At 35.3% G+C, this 22,600-nt stretch overlaps 1 protein-coding gene across 2 annotated transcripts; it reads left to right on the plus strand.

Annotated features, from left to right (window-relative positions):
- The first annotated feature begins 12,361 nt into the window (after positions 1–12,361).
- LOC104589111 (inositol-tetrakisphosphate 1-kinase 3-like) lies at positions 12,362–22,269 on the plus strand. 2 transcript variants are annotated; one of them, XR_016076346.1, is made up of 11 exons: positions 12,362–12,932; positions 14,673–14,754; positions 15,057–15,089; positions 19,360–19,480; positions 19,613–19,705; positions 19,955–20,074; positions 20,165–20,341; positions 20,557–20,652; positions 20,765–20,820; positions 20,927–21,011; positions 21,829–22,269. XR_016076346.1 is itself a non-coding variant. In XM_010247304.3 (10 exons), the coding sequence occupies exons 1-10, from the start codon at positions 12,754–12,756 to the stop codon at positions 21,924–21,926; spliced, it is 1,044 nt and encodes a 347-aa protein (XP_010245606.1). In that variant the 5' UTR covers positions 12,364–12,753; the 3' UTR covers positions 21,927–22,269. The 2 variants fall into 2 exon arrangements, 1 of the variants encoding a protein (XP_010245606.1); XM_010247304.3 differs by lacking the exon at positions 20,557–20,652 and having other exon boundaries at positions 12,364–12,932.
- Positions 22,270–22,600: the final 331 nt, after the last annotated feature.

Here is a 22,600-nt window from a genome sequence, read left to right on the forward strand (position 1 = left end):
AGAGAGGGCCTATACCCAAAATCAGCATGATCAAATGGTATATTGCTATACAACTTTTGACAAAGTTCCAAATAAATATTTACTCCAAAAACACATTTAAATACGAATTTAATTAAATTAAGTTTTAGTCGGTCAATCTTGAAGATGGGAACTTCTTGCCCCAAATCGTCAAAAAAATCCAGTATGCGGTTTCCTTCATGCAGGTGAGAAGATGTGAGCCAAAGAAATATCATTCCCGAAATCTTCTGCAACTGGCATGGAGTTTTTTTTCTTTGTTTTATTATTATTATTATTTGAAGTTATAAAATAAATAATTTGAACGTTTTATAGATTTTTTTGGGTTTGACTATGATATGAAAATGATATGATATCCAAAAAATCATAAATGTGATAACGCAATTCATGAATGACTTTCCATATCATATTTTTCTGTACCATAGTTTTTCCCTTTTTTTTTGATAGGCTTATTGTCTTAAAAGTTGGTGTGATGGATGCCATGTGCGAGAAGCGTTGCGTTTGTGTGGTTGCGCACATGTGTTTCTCGTGTTCCCTGTACAAAAACGTCTTCTTGTCATATTGTGTATCGTTTATCTTTGACACTTGCCTACCCGATCATTGACCACACGAATTGTATGGTCCGGCCGATATGACGCGGCCTGTGGAGGATATGGTTGGGTTCCTTTCTCCTATGCTATCCTCACCTCCCTCGTCCCTCCACAACTCCACTTGTATCTAATTGTACAAAATCTTGATTTCTCATGTCAAGATATTATATATCAGCCATTCTGATTATTAAGGCCTATTCATAGGCCGGGCTAGATTAATCTTTGACTCTTTATTAAGAAGGACCTAAATCGAGCCCAACCCTTACATAAATCATGAATCACAATTTGAATAAATATATTATGATATACTAATTGTATTTTTCTTATAGTATATTATATACTTTTATTTGTATATAATATTATTGGTCAGGCTTGTTTGATAAAACCTAATAAACCTGGTCTGAAAAATTATCGGACCTGATGTTTAGGGCTCAAGCCCAAACCTATGGGCTTAAAACTTTCTTCAAGCCTGATGAAAAACGAGCCAAGCCAGCTGGCCATCCTGTTAGGCTACCCGGGTATGAATAGGTTTAATTCTGACCCACTCTGAGCCTCCGATAAGCACATGATCTAGACGACACGTGGCACACCCTATCATCACTTTTTATCCGGTCTGAATCGTGCTGATTAAAATAGAACACATGGGCTCAAACAAAATTAAGAGAAGAGAAATATTTATTTGAATATAAAGATTAATGAGTACTTGAATAGGTAGAATTGGGATCAAATCCTCAGAATGTTCCGAGGTCGATGTAAGGAATAGATCCGGACTTGAATAAGTAAAGGGGTTGTGGATGGCTGAAGACAAGTTTCAAATCCCAAAGTCCAAAGCTTTACCAAACTAAGCAAGCTGGCATTCAAGATTATATATTCATGTGTGTGGGTACAGGAGTTAAGTTAATAAATGTACTTCTATACTTTTGCTAATTTAATGGATTATGGATCAATGGATTAGGTTAGTTTGGGATGTCCTTTCTCTAGAGATATCCATGGCTTGTTCTAATATGGGAATCTACCAGAAATGATTAAAATATAATTAGAGACCAGTGGTTTAGTTCTGATGATCGATCAAATATTTTGCCAAAATTCTTTTAAATTAAAACATATCAGATGGAAACAACAGGCTTTAACTTATTAGGCGATGAAATGCCATCTTATCTTCATGATCAAACACACTCATAATAACAAAAACAAAAGGCTGATATTTAAATAAGTTAATGCATCGTACTATTCAATTCTAATGGGTGTTGTTTGTTTGCTACTTTGCTTTTGTTTGTTTGTTAAAAAGTAAAAAAGATAATGGACTTTTGTGTTGCATTGGCGACACAAATAAGTGAATAACATATGTTGCATTGGCGACTTTTCGAGTGTATAGTGTTTTCACCAGTCACTACCAACCACTCCCAGTTTTCGTCGCAAGATGTAGAAGGACGTGCATGCTCAATTGGGCTCTGTCATTTGTGTCGGTGTTTCTTCTTCCTTCTTCTTTCTTTCTGTTTGCTTTTCCTGATACTTTGGGTCCTCTACTGCCATGAAAATCCGAGCTAGAGAATTACAGTATGCTAGTAGTTGAGTTGAGTGAATGCAAGATAAAAAGAAAAGCAACAAGTGCGTAGTAGAATAGCAGGGAGAAGAGGAAAATAAGTGAACATTTTAATCAAAGTTCATTGTTAACCACTAAAGAGTGGGTGGACAGATATTTCCGTATTGAAATGGATCAGCAAAAGCAGTATAGGATAGGGACAGACATGGAAAAATGAAGCATCTTGGTGTTGAAATATCAAATATAAATATAATGCTGTCTGAAATATTCGTGTGTAGCAAATCAAGTGCCTCCTATACTTTGATAAATGAAGATGATTTTATAGTGATAAGACTGCATGAGTGATTATTCTTGCGCGGCCCGTTAATTTGCCCCAACAGATTTTCGTTTATTTGGAGCATGTTTGTTTGAATTGATTGTGCCCAACGACGCATCAAGTTAACTATGGTGGTGTTTGGGATTGATGCCAATTTTTCAGAAATTGGTGCTATATGAGAGTTATATCAGTGGTTTCAAATTTTGTCCATTATTTTGATATTTGGTTGATTGATTATGAGAAATTGGTAAATTTATTAGATGTTTATTATTAAAATCGGCCTAGAAAAAGAATCACAAAAAGTGATGATTCTCCTTTTTAAGCCTTATCGTAAATACAAAAAGGGAAAATTACTGATCAGTACCCTATACTTTGGCTCGAGAGACAATTTGGTCCCCGGAGTTTAAAATGAGACAATTCAGTACTCAACTTTCAAAATGTGACAATCTAGTACTTGTCGTTAACCAGTCCATTAATCAGCCGTTGAGTGACATTTGAAAAGTCAAAAATGCCCTAAGAATGTCATTTAATTCTCTTTAGCAACCATCTAAACATTGATAATAAAATGAATAACCCAAAATGCTAAATTCTTCTAAACAGTTACCAACTTTTTTGAATAGAAGAGGCTAGGATTTGAGACTGTTCAGTTTTTCTTGTCAACATTTGGATGGTTGATAAAGAGAATTAGATGGCATTTGAAGGGCATTTTTGACTTTTCAAATGTCACTTAACTACTGATTAACGAACTGGTTAATGACAGGTATTCTATTGTCACATTTTGAAAATTCGAGTATCGGATTATCGCATTTTAAAGTTTGGGGACCAAATTGTCACTCGAGCCAAAGTACATGGTATTGATCGGGAATTTTCCCATACAAAAATTACTGTTGATAATCACTAACAAACAAATTCATAACCGATTTATGAAAAGTTGGTTGACATGGCAACAAAATGTATATCAAACAAACAATTTCTCTGCTTTTTCAAAAATCAATGATCTCAAAAAACACTATTTTTTTTTGAAAAATCTCATAAGAGGAATCATCATCGATCCCAAACATCTATAGGAAATCGGCCATATGAATGCATCCTATTTTGCCATGCATTTAGTTCTATTTAATGCCATAAGCCCCAATTGGTTTTATATGTGACAAGCCCCATTCTTTTTATTCCTTTTCCCTTGTCAAGGTTGTAACCTTAAGGCTGTGTTTGGTTTGAAGGAAAAGGTAGAGAAAGGAAGGGAAAAGTAAGGAAACTTTAACAAATCTTGTATAGGTTTCTCTACCTTTTCTTTCCCTACCTTTTCCTTCAAACCAAACATATCCTAATTGATCAAGTATATGTTTGGCATCGATGCTGCAGACTGCTGATGTGTGGGTTGGAAGCACCATTTTTTGAGAAAGTAGTGTTTTTTTTTGGTTTGGAATCGTTGCTGCCAAGTATGACATTTCTTGGAGCAACAACTTTTTCTGTTTGGTACCAATGCTCCAAGAAGTTTTTTTCAGCACTGGTATCCATTATCTAGTGCCACATAACTGCCATATCACTACCTTGTTAGCAGCAACGAGTTGTAGCTCCAAGAAACGCCAAATTTGGCATTACTCCAAGCTATGCCTTCCCGATTTCCGAGGCATGGCTTAGAGCATCGTTTTTTATGGAAAAATGTTCCAAACAAATGCCCATTTTTTGGAGCACCATTTTTTCTGATGTGACGCTGATGTGATGCCGTTTTTTGGAGCACCATTTCCGATGTAACGCTAATGTGATGCCGTTTTTTGGAACAACAACAACGACGCAAAACAAATGCCAAATATTCCATGTGCTTCTTAAATCTGAATTGAGACATTGAACTTGAATTAAGCTTCATATATATAGTTGCCTAAAGTCAACTGGTTTTTGTTTAAGCTATGTTTGGTTTGAAGGAAAATGCAAGAAAAGAAAGAAAAAAGTAGAGAAACCTTTACAAACATTATATAGGGTTACTTGTCTTTTCCTTCCATTCCCTACCCTTTTCTTCAAACCAAATATAGCCTTAGGTTACGTTTAATTTAAAAAAAAAAGTAAGAAAAGGAAGAAAAAAATAAGAAATTTGTATAGATTTCCCTACCTTTCCCTACTTTTTCCTTCAAACCTAACGCAACATTAATGTAAGGCTGACTTTGTTTGTAAGTATGGGGACGGGTTACCCCCGTTACGAATTGGTGTGAAGTAGGTGAAAAAGAAACCCCACAAGTTCCTCCATAATGGGGCCTTTTACTTTGTCAAGGCACCTCACGAGACCCGCCTCAGTCCATTAATTAATATTCCTCTTGGCGAGACGACAAACACAAAACAACTGATGGATGGTTTCTATCTTCAATGTGGATTACAAAAAACCAGAGACCTTACCAATAATTTATCCAGTTCCCATTTTTTCCTACGAGTTGACTTCACTGGTTCATCCAGTTACAGAGGAGATATCCTGAATCTCCTGAAAGTCAAAAGCGTATAAATACATTAAGAAACAGGGCATTCAGCCCCGCCTCAGGAAATAGTTATATGTTTAATTCACGGAGAAATGTTGGATTAGATTGTATGTTAAGAACATACATATATTTGTATATTTTTTTGCTTTAAAAAAATCCCAATCGTGAATTAAATCCAAGCACACCAGTTGCCCATCTTTTATTAAAATTCAAAACATTATTATTTTTATTTATTATTTCTTGTTTTTCATGCTCGCTTCTTGGAATAAGACGTAAGAGAGCTGGAGTGGTAGGGGAAGTGATTTGAACGTGTATTAAAAAAATAATGTAAATTACGCAATTAGCCTTTATTTTTGTTTGAAAACAAAAGTTTAGAAAATTAAATTAAAAATCTTTTCTTTTTCTTTTCATTCTTTTCACATATTTCATCGACCTTCCACTATCATCGATAATTCAATATATGCTGGTCACTGTCATTGCAGCTTGCAGGTAAAATCAGTTTTATGGGTTCGTGAATGTTTTCCCTCCAAATAACCTCCTTCCATGATCCATCGATCCAATATCGCTGACTCGTTGGTACACATTCAACTCATCCTAATCACTCACTATTGGTTATGTTTGGTTTGAAAAACAAAAGGAACGGAATTGAAGGAAAGACTTTCCTATATATATCCTAGCTAGTTGTTAGATTTGGATTAGGGCCCAATATATTGCCAATACCCTTTAGTAATTTCATTATATATACATTACCACCACTATTGTGTATGTATGTATATAAAAATTATTATATTTATTTTTTTTAATTCTCATTCTCAATATTATTATTTGAGATATTATATTTGTTTAATGATTAATTGAATTAGATGTGATTTATTTTATATTTGATCTTATTTTGAATCTATCACTACCATCGTCATTATCCAAGTCTTATCCCAACTATATGGGGTCTGATTTTAAATTCATATGTTTTATCAATTCTTAAGCTTAATCTTATATATAAACCTTCTTCTACGTTGTACGAAAAAACCAAAATCACATGAGCCATGCAATACCATTTAATATTTCTGGTCCAAGAAAAGTCTGATTTCACTTTGACAAAAGCGGGTCCCATATCTTTCAATTATATAGTATACAGCAGGTTTTTTAACTATAAAGCAAACACCACCTTAATTAGCTGATGGTTAAACTGGTAAAACTAATGGCACAATAAGCTTTCCTTTTCTTTTTAAACTTTTTAATCTGACCCTAGCTTGACAATATTGATAATAAGCTGTAGTTGAGGTGAATTCATTTGGTCTCACAACCTTTTGCAACTTTGCATTGGAAATATCTCTGTGTTTGTATATTCTTAAGTGTAAATTTCTTAAACTACCCTTATGGTTTAGCTAATTGACTAACTGTGTCCTTATTGTTTGAAAATTGACTAAGTGTACCCTTATTGTTTTTTACAATTGACTAAGTTTACCCTTAACCGTTAAATATGTATGAAAAAGGTAAAATGCCCATTATACCCCTATGCGAAATTACATTTTTATCCAGGTTTATATCTTAACTCAATCCCTCTCAGACAAGCTGCTATCGCCATCGTCACTGATGGTGGTCGTTGCAAATACCGAACGGCGAAGGTCTAGCAGAAGTCGACTCCGGCCGACGATGAACAGTGTTGGAACCACCACGGACTTCCGCCGGAGGTCGGTGAGTTTTTTTCTCCTATGTTCTTCGTTCAAAGTCGTTTCTTCCTCTAAATCTAATATCTCTCTCTCTCTGAAACATCCCAGATCTACAACACTGATCTGTGGTGGTTCCAATATCTAATCTAAAACGACCTTGGAGGTCGTTTTAACAATTGCAATGGTGGAAATATGTTGTGGAGTTGTCAGTAAAAGTGAAACGACGGCGCCGTGCGAGCTGAGCTCCCAAGCTGCCAGGCGCCAGAGGATGGAGATCCGGCGGTTTAAGTTTGTTGTTGGAGTTTCCATACCACGGGAAATTTGTCAAAAATGGCTGAGATTGGATGTTTATGGGGCTTTGTTGTCGTGGGATTGCGAAAATGCAGTTGAGAACTGTGGCATTAACGGAGTGTGAGGGAGTTTGGTCGCGTCGGATGAGGAGTCAGATATAGAGGAAGAAATGACTTTGAACGAATAACATAGGAGAAAAAACTCACTGACCTCCAGTGGAAGTCCGTGGTGGTTCCGGTGCCATTCGTCGTTGGCTGTAGTCGACTTTCGTTGGACCTCCGTCGTTCAGTATTTGCAACGACCGCCGTCGGTGACGATGGTGATGGTAGCCTGTCTGAGAGGGATTGAGTTAAGTTAAAAACATGGATAAAAATGTAATTCTGTATAGGGGTATAATGCACATTTTACCTTTTCTGTCCATATTTAACGGTTAAGGGTACAATTAGTTAATTGTCAGAAATAGTAATGGTACACTTGGTCAATTTTCAAACAGTAAAAATAGAGTTAGTCAATTAACTAAACCATAAGGATAGTTTAAAAAATTTACCCTATTCTTAATGCATATCTGCAAGGGGCTTTGAAGAAGATGTAGGGATGGTTTTGTAAGGATTAAATCCCATTGCTGTTGAGGTGGATAAAATCAGGTTAGAATAAATTATAATCTCATTGTCCACCTAATGTTATAAGGGAAAAAAAAGGTATCAACAATTAGAGAGTTGACCAATTTAATGATCTGAAATCTTCAGCTTGAGCCAATTTACCTTTGCCTCTTTAGGGATATATGGAAAAAAAAAGAGGTGTTATAGACATTAGGATAAAATTATTGCTTAAGACACCACGGCATTTTACCTTGCTAAAAACAAAATAATATAAATGTCTTTCTCATTTGCTTTTTCTACATAAAAAATAGAATCTTACAGAGAAAATGGAAAACTCTGCTCTCTCGGCAATGATCCTGAGAAAGGGAACCACTCATTTTGTCTCCCATTATCATCCACCCAAACCTTCAGATCTCTAAAATGTAGCATGATTTGATTCATTGCTTGAACAGCCCCCACTCTGACACTCATAAGAATCATACATTTTCCATCAAATCCCTCCAAAATCTCACTGATTGCAACATGAATTGAGAAGGATAGCGAGGAATACAAATTCCGATTTGTTTGTGTTTAGTGGGGTTTCATATTAAAACTTTTTGAAGGGGGATTTTGTTGCATTTTACATACAATTATATAGATAGATGGGCTGGTAATCTTTTGTTAAATTTTAAAAGTTTATACAATTAGCTTTAACTAATCACTATAAAATATCCAAAGAGAGAGGGTGGAATTTGAAAGTTGAATAGATAAAAAGATGGAAAAATTTTGCAAATAAGAGCATTAAATGTGATATTATTTTGGTGATAGCATTGAGCAGATTTATGTGGATGATCAATTACTGTACAGCTGCCTAGTATTATATCTCCCCTTCTCAATCATAATCCATGGTAAAGAGCTATTGCCTAAATGTCTTGATTAAGCAATAAGGAGTCCTTGCATATCAAAACTCTTTGCCTAAGACTGCATTTGTTTCAACGTGAGGGAATGATCATACTTTTAGCCATCCAAGTTAGACTTCCAGATATTTGAAGCCATTAGAAGTACAGTGGTTTAGATGTTTTTAGCTGATAAAGATATTTACTTTATGGTTTCAAATGGTGGGTCGGTGGGTCAATTGGGATAACGGAACTTGGGCTGTCCACGTTTGACGCATATATATGATATGTTATTTCATACAATCATGCCTTTTGCACTGTTTTATATATTATATAAACTACCGTATCACGAGAAAAGATGGCCAGCTAACAAATGCTGTTGAACGTAGATAGCTAATTATTTAGTTTTTTTAATTTATGATATGTTGAAGGAAGAAGTAGGAAAAGGAATAAAAGGTAAAAAAAACCTTTACAGACCAAATATAGCCATGGGGATTTCTCAATCACGCCAGAAAAATAACCTTTTATTTTATCGATTTCAACCGATCATCGGCAGAAAAGTGAGTGTGCATTGTGTTTGGTTTTCTATATAATATATAAAATAACCCAATTATAATTATCGATTTCATGATTTCACTCATCCAATCTCAATTTTCTTTTGTTAGGATGGGACGCGATGCATCAAAATGGTTGAGAAAACAATCCAAATTATCCAATTAGTACAGTGATCTCCCAGAGTTACTTTCCCACCGGGATTGGGACCCTTCAATTGGCTCATAAAACACAATCTAGCACTCGGCTGAAATGCCTAGCATTATATACCTAAAACCTGTACCCGGGCAGTACTGTTGAGATTCTATTACGGTATGGTGCAAGGTTTTTAAAATCGGATCAGACAGGAAATCATTGGGGAATGGATCCTAGGTTGAACGGTCTGACCATTGGTCTAAATAGATGGCCCGTTTTGATAAAAATAAAAAATTAAAAAAAGTAAAAAATCGTTACAGTTTAACTGCCTTGGTCAGCGGTTCATTAATCAAATCAACATTTTTCTGGTCAAATAACGATTTTGGGGTGAAACAGAACCAGCCAGGTGACTAATTCCCAGTTTTTCTGATCCGACCATCTGGTCTGATCCGATTTTGAAAACAATGGTATGATGATGGGTCTACAGTTATAAATGACTGTGCATCATTATATGTCATGGGAGGCTCTGCTTGGTTGCCAAAGCAATTTCATTTGCACTAAATATGATTGTATGGGAATACAAATAAGAATTTACACTCAATTAATTTGCATTTCCATGTTTTTTGCATTAACACAAATGAAATTGCATTACAAACAAACCATGAGAGGGAATTTTGTTACACTTCTAATAGCAAATTTAGAAATTTAGACTTTGCTTGGCAGCGTTTCCATTTCAAGTTGATAAATTGCCACGTCAACACTATATATGAGTTCGACTTCAATCAGGGCAAAGCCCGTTCAAGCAACTTTTACTGCCTTGCATTGAAAATATCTTCCTAATTATATATTTTATTACATGAGAAGATATTCTAAATGCAAGGTTGGAAAAAAGCTGCTAGAATAGTGTGGATACAAATTTGCCCCTCACTACATATGTGATTCTTTTACTTCCAAGTTGAAATTATATCTCGCATTGTGTAATGTCGAAATTATGTTTCCTCAATTTTGAGGGCAAGCCTACTGTCTGCTTCATTCTTCTTATGTGTTGTGCTATATAATAATAAAAATAACGATATATTATATTTTGAAACTTGTGCCAAAACTTACCTCATTCTCATTAGTGCAATTTTATTTGCACTAGTACAAACGTATGGGAGTATAAATGAAAAAAATGTATTTTGGTTTAATTTTGTTTTGAATTTTATTTTATTATACTTTAGATCTTATTTTACTTCATTTTTAATTCAATCAAACAAAGTAAAGTAAAATTTAAAACAAAAATAAATCAAAACTTGCAGCCAAACCATTTACACTACCATAGTTTTGCATCAGTTCAAAAGAATTTGCACTGCAACCAAATACAACTTAAGGTTCTGTTTGTTTGTAGTGCAAATAGACCTTGTATAAATGCATGTGAATGCAAACGAGTTGAATGTGAGTTTTAGTTTATTTGACTTAAGGTTTGACTTTGTTTTGTTTGATTGTGAGGAATAACTTGAGAAATAAAATAATGTAATTCCCACTTCATATGAGATAGAGCTAAAGTAGGAAAAAAAAAGGTGGTGCAAAATTCACATCAATTATTTTTGGGATGTAAAATTTGCATTGCAATGATGCAAGCAAAACAAAAAATGGAAATTTTGCATCAAAGGAAACAAATAGATGGAAATCTAAACCCCACACAAAATTTGTATTTGATTCAGATGCTTTGCAAACAAATAGAACCTAACTGCTGAAAATACTGCATTTAGTTGGATAGAATTAATTTCATATGCCCCTCACCTTTTTACATTTAAATACATTAAAGGTGCCGTTGATAACCGCTGAAATTACTAAACTGAAAGACTTATTGTTTTGTCTTTTAGTAAATATAATGATTAATAATAAAATATTTAAAAAGCATAATAGTCTGTTCAGTTTCAGGTTCAACCACTAAAGACCCTGCAACATTCTTAAAAGCTTTTTTTCATTAAAGTTCAATATGGAAAATAATACAAACAGCCTAAGTGTCAGAAGAAAGAGGCTCCCGTATTTAGAGGATATTCCTATTTTCGTCATGATATGTGGCACCTAGTGGCACCCCGTGCATTGAAATCATGGTAAGTCATTGAGCAGCTTGTTTGGTTCCAGGATAATAGTAACAGACAACAAAAGTATGCAATGTAAGGTTGGATACAAATTTGGTTAGGTTTGGTTACGCAAATTTGGGTTTTGATATTAATACGAGTATAGGCCAAGGTTAATGTTTAGGGTTAGTCTTGAGTTGATTTTTAACCTAACTCAATCAATTTAATTTATAACTTTATTTTATTATAAAAAGTTTTGCTTATTTCATGAATCATGTAATTCAGCGGATGATAAGGTTATGATTCTTTCCTTTAAGTTGTTCTAAATTAATTTAAATATTGAATGAGGTGATTTTAACATCTACCATATGGAATGGAATGGAAATAATATGGGAGCGTAATAAAATTCTGTTTTATTGGGAGGGTTTAAAGGAATTCAAAGAAATTCATGAAAAAAAACAATGAATTTTAAGAAAACAGGGGAATTGTTACTAGAGGTGCAAATGGATTGATTCATGATCTGATTCAAGATCAGATCTTATTTGGTTGAATTTGAATCAAATAATAGGATCTGATTAGAAATCAGATCAGATTTGGATCATTCCCTATCCGATTCAAAAAGATCCGATCCAATATATATTATATATTTATATAAACATATAATACATATATATGTTATTTATTTATAAATTTGTTATATTATTAAATTTTTTTATAATATATAATAATAAAATAATTAAAAAATACTTATATTTTATTTAAAATACTTATATTTTATATTTCTTTTAATAATTTATTAATTTTGCAGACAACAAAATCCAAAGATTTGACTTACCGATAATACTTGAATTCAAATCGAATCCTACCACATCCGATCAAATACGACGGATTCGAATCCGTTTACAAATGTGAACAGTGAAGAGAGAGATAATCTAACGATGGTTTTAACAGAGAAAATAAAATTTAATAGGGTTTCAGATTTTCATTACGATTGTTGATATTTTTACTAATTTAATTGAATAAAGCTAACATCATATGGTTGTGGCGTGTAGCATATCAAGGGATACAGGTGCGTGCACGACAGCACGAATGTAAATGATACTGTGTAAGGGTATATCTGTAAGTTAAAAAATAATGGCATTTCTAGTAATTAAATTATATAAACAGAGTAATTTGGGAAGTTAAATAAATTGCCAGCGAAGCTTCCTAGTCTTCTTCCGCACGTATTTATTCACTGCCACCCACACATCTGACATCTCCCCCTCTCGCTCTCTCTCTCGCCACTGCTAACTGACGCTCCTCTCCTTCCGCCTAACTCCAAGTTCCCTCTATAAGTCTAGCGATCTTCTACTTTATTCTGCCAAATCTGGAGTAGAAAACATCAACTCTAAGACAACACGAAAGCAAGCGGAACCTACGGATTCGCATTTTTAGGGTTTTCTTTAACAGAGCTCGATCTGCAGTTCCTCGTTTCGAGGGGCCTTGTGTTTTTCAAATCGAACATTTTCACCTCTAAATCTTATTGGTTTTACGTGTTAGGATTGAATAATAAGGAGAAAACATTAAGCTAATCTATAAGGCTAGGGTTTTTGTTCTGTGATCACTATTTCTGTTATTGTGGGTGTTTTCAACGGGCATGAGGTTTAACGGAGAGATCTCCAATCGAAATGAGGAGGAGAAGGAGAACGACAGGATTTCCCAGTCGTGTTCCATCGGTCTTGGGTTTCCGCATCCGCAGAAACTCGTAGTTGGTTATGCTTTGACGTCGAAGAAGACGAAGAGCTTTTTGCAGCCAAAGCTTGAAGGGTTGGCTAGGTAATAGATTAATTTAAGCCGTTGGAACTGAGTTTCTAATAATTCTTCTTTACTGATTTTCTCGTCTCATTTCGTCTCCCTCTCTCTCTCTCTCTGCGTTTCTTTGGTTACCTCCTTTTTGTCTATGTCTCTCATCCAATAGCTATATTGCAGTGTTTTACATTTCCTTATCGAGGAAGAAGGAAATTTGGAAATCACTCCTTTCCCACTAAGATTAATTAGCCTACTACTGGTTCGATTGTATCTTCAACTAGATTGTTTTACAGATAACTGATAAAAAATTTCATATTTTTTTTTTCATCTCCTTTTGGTGCATGCGTACGTGAGTATGCCACCAGATTAGTTCTCTGTTTTGATCCGTGATGACAAATATGGTCCTCGTCATCTCCTTGAGTGGGTGAATTTTACCCGAGGAATGACGGTCGTTTACTTTTTGGTTTTGCGGCTTTCTGTAGCCATATGAATCATATCTCTTGCAACAGAGATTTTGTGGAGAAAATGATTTATTTGTTTAGGTTACTTGTTTTGAAGCACTCAATCTGCATCCAATATGGCATCCGTCTTCTTAACGGTGGATTTCTCTTATAATAATAGAAACATCTGTTCAGTCGATTTCCTATTTCGGGATTTCTTTTTGTCGAATCCATACGTGATATTTTTTATTTGAATTTATATCCTCAGTTGCTGTTCTTGGTATCTTTAATACAATTAGAATATTCCTCGAGATATGCCGAAAGCATTTGAGGTCAATTCTTGATTCTCATGTACTTTGGTTTAAAAATATTAAAGTCTCAGCCCTTGTGCAACTTTTGTCTTAAAGAATGCATTTACATGCCCTTAATTTATTATCAGTTTTATGTTCCTCGGACTCTCTGAGGTTCAGATTACTGAGATCTATAAATGGAAGCAAAGTTTGAGTGGTTCTCGTTTGAGTTTCATACTCCCATGGTTCGTAGGAAAATTGCATTATTTCATGTTTATGCATATTAATATTAATTTATCTGTGTACAGAAATGTTTTTGCACATAAATAATTGTTGGATATTTTTGTCTCAGTTTTTTAATCATCGTATTTTCTATTTCTCACTATTTGCATTTACCCGAAGTTCTAAATTGACATGTAACTTCCTGTCTGATAAGTTGTTATTATTTAAATCAAAGAAAAATAAGCTTTACTTCTTATACGATTACTTCCTATGGTTATGCTTGAGCAACTACTGCTTCTTGGATTTTGCTAATGGTTGAATGTGTTAGATGAATTGTTGATTTTTCTGCTCTTCCTTTTCTATTTTTATTTGTTTGTTTGTTCACAAGATATTTTCCTTGAAACAATAAGTCTAATTGACATGGCCACTGTCTGTAAGCTTTACCATGTCTCTTTGCTTTGTGATAATAATGATATCGTTATTATTGTAATGTTTTTTTTTTTTTACATTCTTAATAATATTACTTTAATATTTTATACAGTGATTGCCTTTTTTTTTTCTTTTATCAAATATTTTAATTTGAAATTTAGTAACAATGAAGAAAATTTTCTGAGAACAATTGACTGAGTTAGCATCTTCTTGACGAAGATAGGATCTCATAGACTTATACTCTATTTTGTTTTCCATTTTCTAGTTTTTCGTTGTTTTTTGAGGCATTTCAGAGTTCAAACCCTCTCTTTATTATTTCCATCTCTGGAGTTTCTTTCCATTGTATTAAATAATTGTTGGTCACAGACATTCATTAAATGATGCAGGAATAAGGGGATATTCTTTGTAGCCATTGACCAGAACAGGTCACTTTCTGATCAAGGTCCTTTTGACATTGTTCTACATAAGGTCGGTTGGCATCTTTTGTCCTTTTGCATTCTCAGAAATTCTTGCATGCATTGGTCAAAAGAACTTTTATTTATTTTTTTAATGGTTTTCTTGCACTCTCTTTTCTGGTTTTAGCATGCAACTTCGACCTCCGAATTCATTTCTAGTCTTGAATTTTACTCATCCTCACATTTTGTCGAGTAATGCACTGTATTAGTGTTTGACTTCTGCATCTTTCTCTGATCATCAACTACATTTTAAGGTTAACACAGGGCAGATTCTTTTAAATCCTGATTAAGTTTATCTGGGTCTTTCTTGTCCAGTTATCTGGAAAGGAGTGGCGCCGACTTCTTGAGGTTAGTATGTCTGAATTTGTTTCATACTGTAGGTCCAATGGATTTTTCCGATGTTAACACATGCATTTGATATCCTGATTGTTTATGTCACCATGTAATGTATCTATTCTGGGGGTCAAATACACATTGACAGGCTGAACATGTCTTAAGGCTTAAAACTCATTTCTGCCTGACATAATTTGCAGAGTGCTTGCTCTTTCCTCCATCATGAGTCATGACCAGATAGTTGAGGTCGAAGCCTTAAGAATTTCAACAAGTGAGGATTTTTCCCCTTATGGCTGCATTTGGTAAGAGTGCAAATGCAAATATGTTCAATGCAAATACAAATATGTATGGTTTATGAAAACGCAAAGTTGGTTTGGTTTTGCATTGATAAATTTTGTATTCTTGCCAAATGTATTTGGTTGTGATGGGTAGAAACATGAATTCCATGACTTGAATCTACTTCTTTTTTTTTTTTTTTTTTTTCTTTTTATCTTTTACATTGACCAACTTTCATTGCAAAGTTTGCATCCATTTTTTTGGGAGCAACCTTTGCTCCCATTTTGAATGCAAATAATGTCCAAGAAAAAATGTTGTCATTTTCAGTACAAAAATGTATTCTTACCAAATGTCTGCAAAACTTAACCGGAGTGCAAATTTTCTTTGGTTCAGCATTTGCACTTTTACCAAATGCAGCCTATGTGACAAACTTGGGAAAATTTGTTAAGGTGTTGGTAACATTTCTGCCAAAAATGTTCTGGTATCATTTGACCAATTGTCCGGAGCATCATCTCTTTCATTTGTATCAGCTGAATGTGTAGTTTCTTGGCTATTCTGCTTATTTTTAAGTCTATATTTTCAGTTTCTGGTTTTTGTCCAATGCTTTTTAAGCATATTTGGTAGGCTATTTTTTTTTCTTTGTAAAAGATTGCTGGATACGTTGACATGTGTCAAATATCCAAGCTTTTAGGATGTGGGGCTTTTGTGCAGTCCCATGATACATGTGAAAGAATTGAGCAGTAGCCCCTTGTTTGGCCTTGGATAGGTCATTATCTTTTCATTAAAATTGTTGGTATTGATGTTTCTGCAGGATTTTAGTAAACAAAGGAACTACTAGCAGTACCTTGTTTTTTCGCTTTAATAACTATATGATTTAGAAATTTCTCATGCTTCTACAGCTGTTTGTGGATTTGCCATTTTATGACGACACTAGGTCAATTCATTTTGCTGCTCACATACTTGGGTTTACCAAGTTATGTGTGCGGGGCAGGGGCTGTGTTTGGAAGACTACTTCTAGGGTTAGTTTCATAAATTCAGGTTGTAAATTGTAATTATAAACAAAAGCCTGCTGAGTGCATTCTCTCTCTCTCTCTAATCCAGTGATGAATAGCTTTTTAACAATGAATTAAGAGAGTCCCTCAATGCCTATAACATTATACTCCTTTGAACTTGTTACTTTGTTTCAGAACAAGTCATCTCTGATGCCAATCAACCTCTAGAAGGTCAGCAATCACGCTAAGGCCTCCCTCCTTTTGCTTACTCTGAAGCTTTCAGATTGTTAAGACAACTAGGACTAGTGGTTCATAGTGTTATTATATGGTACATCATTTCTTCATTTTATTCCAAGTACATGTAGCTACATGATATGATGCACGTATAGATCTGTTAGATTGATCAAATTTGTTCTTGGCAAGTTTTGGAGTTGCATGCCTATTTGGACCCATGCCCAACTTGCTTTATGAACTGATTTTGTTGGAGGTTCTGGTTGGAAGTGAAATGTCAATATAATACAGAATGCCCATTAAGATGGTAGATTTTAGAGTTTCTTATTGCTTCTTATCAACTTTTCTTTTTTCCCTTCCCTTTCCTTGTGGATCATTTTTATATAATCTTTTTATTGTTAATGCCCCTTTTAATTGGATACAGATAGCTGGATGCATCTTTGGTTATCAAATATAGCTTGCTTGTTCACTTGGAAATTATGTATTTATGGTTCAATGTTCAATGCATGCATATCCTAGACCCAGTTGTTAGAACCATCTTACTGGAATCTACACATCTTGAGATTTTATATTTATATTTTTATTTTCTTTAGGACTGAAAGAATGATATATGGTTCATTTCTTTTTTCAAACGTCTTTGGATGGGCATGCATTAGAAGTTTAGAACCACTTCAAAACCCCCACCCCTCGCATTTGAACACATCCACCACCATTCCCCACTCCACAACACTTCCTCTCCCTCATGTTGCTATCTCCTTTCATGTGGACCTATTCATCTTTCTCTATTAAAAATGATCTAATTCATAAAAAAAACACCATTTAACATTAACTTTTGAAAGTTAAAGAATTGAAATAAATAAATAAATAAATAACCATAATACTTTACACAATTACATATGGTTCCCTTAACCTGATTACTGTTTTTTTCAGTAATAAGTACATACACACACAGACAAACATATGCATAGACATAGACATGTACACACTCTATTCCCACTTCATATGTTTGTAGCTTTTCAAATTTGATGTTCCAATGCTTCTGTTCTCTATCCTGCTTCTGATCCAGTCCCTGCTTCTGAGAACCTAGGCATGGAGTAGGTTCAAAGTTAATACCTATCTTCACATTTTGAACATTGTCTTAGCAATCCTCTTCTTCATTTATTTATTTCTGTGATGAGAGAGAGATGGCAAGTGCGTTGTGTGTGTGTGTGTGTGTGTGTTTTAAATGTGACTGGTAAATTACAACTACCTGTTAGATTCCTTTTTCATGCCAATCTATAAATAATTTCTTATTGGATAGTTGTACTTGGCAGTCTTGGTGATTGCCTGTCTGAATGAATTTTTTTTCCTTATATTGTCTTATTTTTCTCCAAGGCATGTCCTTTGATAATTAAGTAGATAATTAGTGACATACACAAAACTAGAAACAACAGGGTTAGGAATGAACTCATTCAAAGGAGTTGCCAAGTATCTCCAATGAGTGATAAAATGAGGGAAATTGACTAAGATGGTTTGGCCATGTGCAGAGAAGACCATTTACGCTTCAACTGGTGATGCTAATCTTGTGGGGGTGCCTCATGTGAATCTCTTTGCTCTTCAATTGCCTTATTGCTAAGCTAACCTTGAATTTGATGTTTGATGATTTACTTATTATGAGTTGTATCTATGATTTTTAGAGTTTAAACAGTTTAGGTTATGGACAGGGACCCGCAAGGCTGCAAATTTATGTTAATGGCATGACACTCCAACCTATCGAGCTAACATGATTATATTTTCTGAAACTTATGTATATATGTATGTATGAATGACAATATATATGATGATGTAGAGGTATGATACTGGAAGATGTTTGACTAATCAGCTAGTATCATAAAAGTGGCAACTAATCAGGGGTATTCATCAAATTTCAACCAGGGGGAGTTTGATTGATCAAACTCCTCCAGTATCATAAGCAGACTTGGGTGGAAGTAATAAGAAATGATTTAAGTGTCCATAATTTAATGATGAAATGGCACTAAATTGAACGGAATGGTGAAATATCTTTCATATAGTCGGGACAAGGCTTAGATGATTTCAGGCATGTGCCTTGCTTTGTGCCTCCTTCCTTGGGTTCTTACAATTGTTTCTTCTCTTCTTTGGGGTTACATAACTTGTGCAAGCCTAGGGCTTTTGATTTGCTTGTGTTAGAACCAGGCTCAAGGTATCTGAGTATGTAACTTGTGAAGAAAAGGAGAGATTGGGACATTTCCTCTTCCTAGATGAGTGGCTTTATTTCTTGACAGTCTTAGGAAAGAATCTAGGATAAACAAGATCCAGAAATAGTAAATTAAATAAAAAACCTTGGGAAAGGGAAGGGCATTCAGAAAGTATGGTTCTGAACCTATAGTAGCTATGACGCCTCTGATTGAGATGGTGTGACTGGTTTCATACATATTTCGGTATTTGCCTTGGTGGCCATTATCCTGTTTGTTTGTTGAGCAGAACTGCACCCAGCAAGAGAGATACATTAAAAAGGCCATTACCAAATGCTGGTTTTGCCTCTTCTGGGTCTTGGGAGGTTTGGACTGGATACAAACCCAACCTCAATCACTTATGCAGGAAATGGCTGTTCTGTCTCATCTCACAATTTTCTGAATTCTTATGCTCACTATCAGTTTCTTTTTTCTTTTTTTTTTCCTCACTTGTGCCTGAAATTTCACATGGTTTTTCTGATCATTTTCTTTGGTTTATTTGAAAGTTGTTCATGTGGCGCTTACTGTCCTTAACTTACCTTCTCTTTTGTGAAGGATTATAGAGAAAAGCATCCAGAAGTTACAGTTCTTGACCCTCCTGATGCTATACAACATGTACATAATCGCCAGTCCATGCTAAAGGATGTGGCTGATATGAACTTGTCCGACTGCTATGGTAATTCCTGTGTGATTTTTCTTACTTTCTTAGTAATAGTACTTTGTGTGTGTGTGTGTGGGGGGGTTTACTGTAAGGTGTATATTTTTTTTCTTTAAGGTTAAGTTTACTAATTATTAACTACTGTTGTAGGAAAAGTTGGTGTTCCAAGGCAATTAGTTATTAAAAAGGATCCATCATCAATCCCTGATGCGGTTTCTAAAGCTGGGCTTATGCTACCTATAGGTTAGCTTTTATGTGCAAGTGTACTTTCCCATGTTATTGTGCAAATAGGCTCATGTTTCAATATTAGCTGTTTATCACCCCTCCAAAAAAAAAAAGAAGAAACTTGTGTCGGGAAACTGATTACACCTTGTTTTTGCTTGGATACTTCCTGGTGTCAATGGAAATATTACTGTTCATCTTTTTTTGTAGTTGTTCTTTCTTTCTGATTGAGGAAACCATTTATGTCTGTTTGGTTGATTTCTGTTTCAGTTGCAAAGCCGCTGGTTGTGGATGGAAGTGCAAAGTCGCATGAATTGTCTCTTGCTTATGATCAATTTTCCCTTGCAAAACTTGAACCCCCCTTGGTTCTACAGGAGTTTGTTAATCATGGTATGTTGCTCTATTAGCAGCGGTCATTATCACCCTTGCTGTAGCTCTAACATAAATTAACACAGTGCATCTTTAATTGTCTGGTTGTAGGAGGTGTACTGTTTAAGGTTTACATTGTAGGTGAAGCTATAAAAGTTGTTCGTCGTTTCTCTCTACCTGATGTCAACAAATGTGAGCTTTTACATAATGCTGGTGTGTTCCATTTCCCAAGGGTTTCTTGTGCTGCAGCTTCTGCAGATGATGCAGATTTGGACCCTGGTGTCGCAGGTGAGATCACTTATTTCTTTTGATCTGTTTATGTAGTTCTTCTATTGCCGTGCGTTGTATTTAGTTTTGTTTGCTCGGACTCTTAATTGGCAAAACAGGATTTGTGCAGCTAATCTGAAATAGTTGGGATAAATCTGTTTTGAGTTTAGTTGAGTTGTGCTTGTTAGGTTAGAAAGCACTGCAAAATATTACTAGGTTTCTACTTTTTTTGCAAGGTTGGGGTTCAAAAGGTGGTCCTGCTCGACAGACTTTTTTTTTTAAATTATCTGTGCACATGTTTTTTTGGTGCTCCTCCATATGGTGTCTGCCATGTAAACCTCTATCTTGGTAAACATCAATTTAGAATTGATCAGAATTCTAGCATTTTTCTTTTACATTTCAAGTTTATGCTAGAAAAGATACTGACTTGTATCTTTCTAACAGAGCTTCCACCACGACCTTTACTTGAGAGGCTAGCAAGGGAGCTTCGTCGCAGACTGGTAATTCCCATCCTCCCTCCAATTTTTTCTTCCTCTTTATTTTTGCAGTGTTAATTCAATTCATATTTGGTCTGTACTCGATTGACTATTGAACTTTAATGTATAGGGCCTTCATCTGTTCAACATAGATATAATCCGGGAACATGGTACAAGAGACTGCTTTTATGTCATTGACATCAACTACTTCCCTGGTAAGAGAAAGTTGAAGAACCTATCTTGTTTACTTTAAATACATTTCTTGCTAATTTTACCTATATCCAATGTTTTACAGTTCAATTACAATGGTCCTTTGGGATCTAACCCATATTGTCAAATTTTAAAATGTCCCAATATTGTTAATTAAAAAAGGGCAACCCAGTGCATGAGGCTCCTGCCAATTTGGGGTCTGGGGAGTGACAGATGTACACAGCCTTACCCCTGCACATATAGAGAGGCTGTTTTCAAGATTTAAACCCTGGTTACCCAGGTTGCAATGGAGCAACCCAGGTTGCCAAGGCCCACCCTCTGTCAAAAGTTAATTGAATTGTCTAAAGGGTGGAATTCAAGTTCACTTGGGATATGAATCCCTTTCTTTTGTGAACCGGGTACATCCCCTGAACAACCCTTAAATACCTTTGTCCCCGACAAAAATTAATACATAGGGATGGGCACCTTTTGGCTGTGTTTTTTTAGACCCCTAAATTTACTCCAGGTGGAGGGGTGGCCACCTTAAAGTTTGATTAACCATAATCAAAAGGGAGGTAGTATTTGCTTGAATTTTCTATCAAACTAAACTCTACTTGTGTTTTTTTCTGTTTTTCTCTTATTTTCTATCAAGCTAAACATGGCCTTAAAGATTTGTATGTGCTCAAAATCAAATTACCACCCCCATTGTTTGGAAAGATGATTCTCAGGTTCATCCCGTATATTCTATGCATGACTAAAGTAAATTCTCTCATCGTTGTAGTATGCGATCTAGTGTTCTGGTTTTTATACAGGTGTTATATTGAGCTTTTGAAACCATCTCAGGATACGGGAAAATGCCAGAATACGAGCACATATTTACAGATTTCCTGCTGAGCCTGGTGCAAGGCAAGTGCAAGAAACGTGCTGCCAACAAGTGTTGAAGGATCCTGTTACCGGACAATGGCGTACTTCTAACTCGTAAGAGATTGCAGTCAAAATTCCTGGCTTTTCTCGCATTGGAAAGGGTTTTCAAGCATCCAAGAATTAGTTGTACAGAATTGTTTGTGAGATGTGGCTGCAGCTAGAGGTTTTACACCGAGAGTCAGTGTTAAGTGGACTCTTGTTTTTAACTTGTAATTACTGACTGGCATGATGACATGCCCTCTCCTAAAGCCTCTTATCATCTTGCAATTTAAGGTGGAGTTTTCTTCTTGGTCCAGCTTTCATCCTACTTGTCATCATCTTTGATAGAAATAGATCTTAATTTGGAATTGCATTGCTCCACTCTGGCTTCTTGGGGTTTGTTCTTCAGATACCACATCTATGCTCGTTTCCTTCTCTGTGAGCACCACATCAACCTCACGTTGGGATTCATGTGTACTTGACCAAATGTTTCAAGGCTCACTGAATCATGGTTTTACTGGTTAACTGGCTGGTTAGATCGTTCGGCCTCTGAAAACCATCAAATAACCGGGACCGAAAAAACTAATGAGCTCACCAGTTCACCGGTCAGGTATCTGGTAGTCTCGGCTCTCGAGTTCCGACAACACCGCTATTGGTCTCGATCTGCTTCAGTTGTCTCGGTGTACGTGCCTAAATCGGCAGGCAGGTATAG

Source organism: Nelumbo nucifera, chromosome 5, assembly GCF_055504915.1.
Source record: "Nelumbo nucifera cultivar China Antique chromosome 5, China Antique-T2T, whole genome shotgun sequence".
NCBI classification, from domain to species: Eukaryota; Viridiplantae; Streptophyta; class Magnoliopsida; order Proteales; family Nelumbonaceae; genus Nelumbo; species Nelumbo nucifera.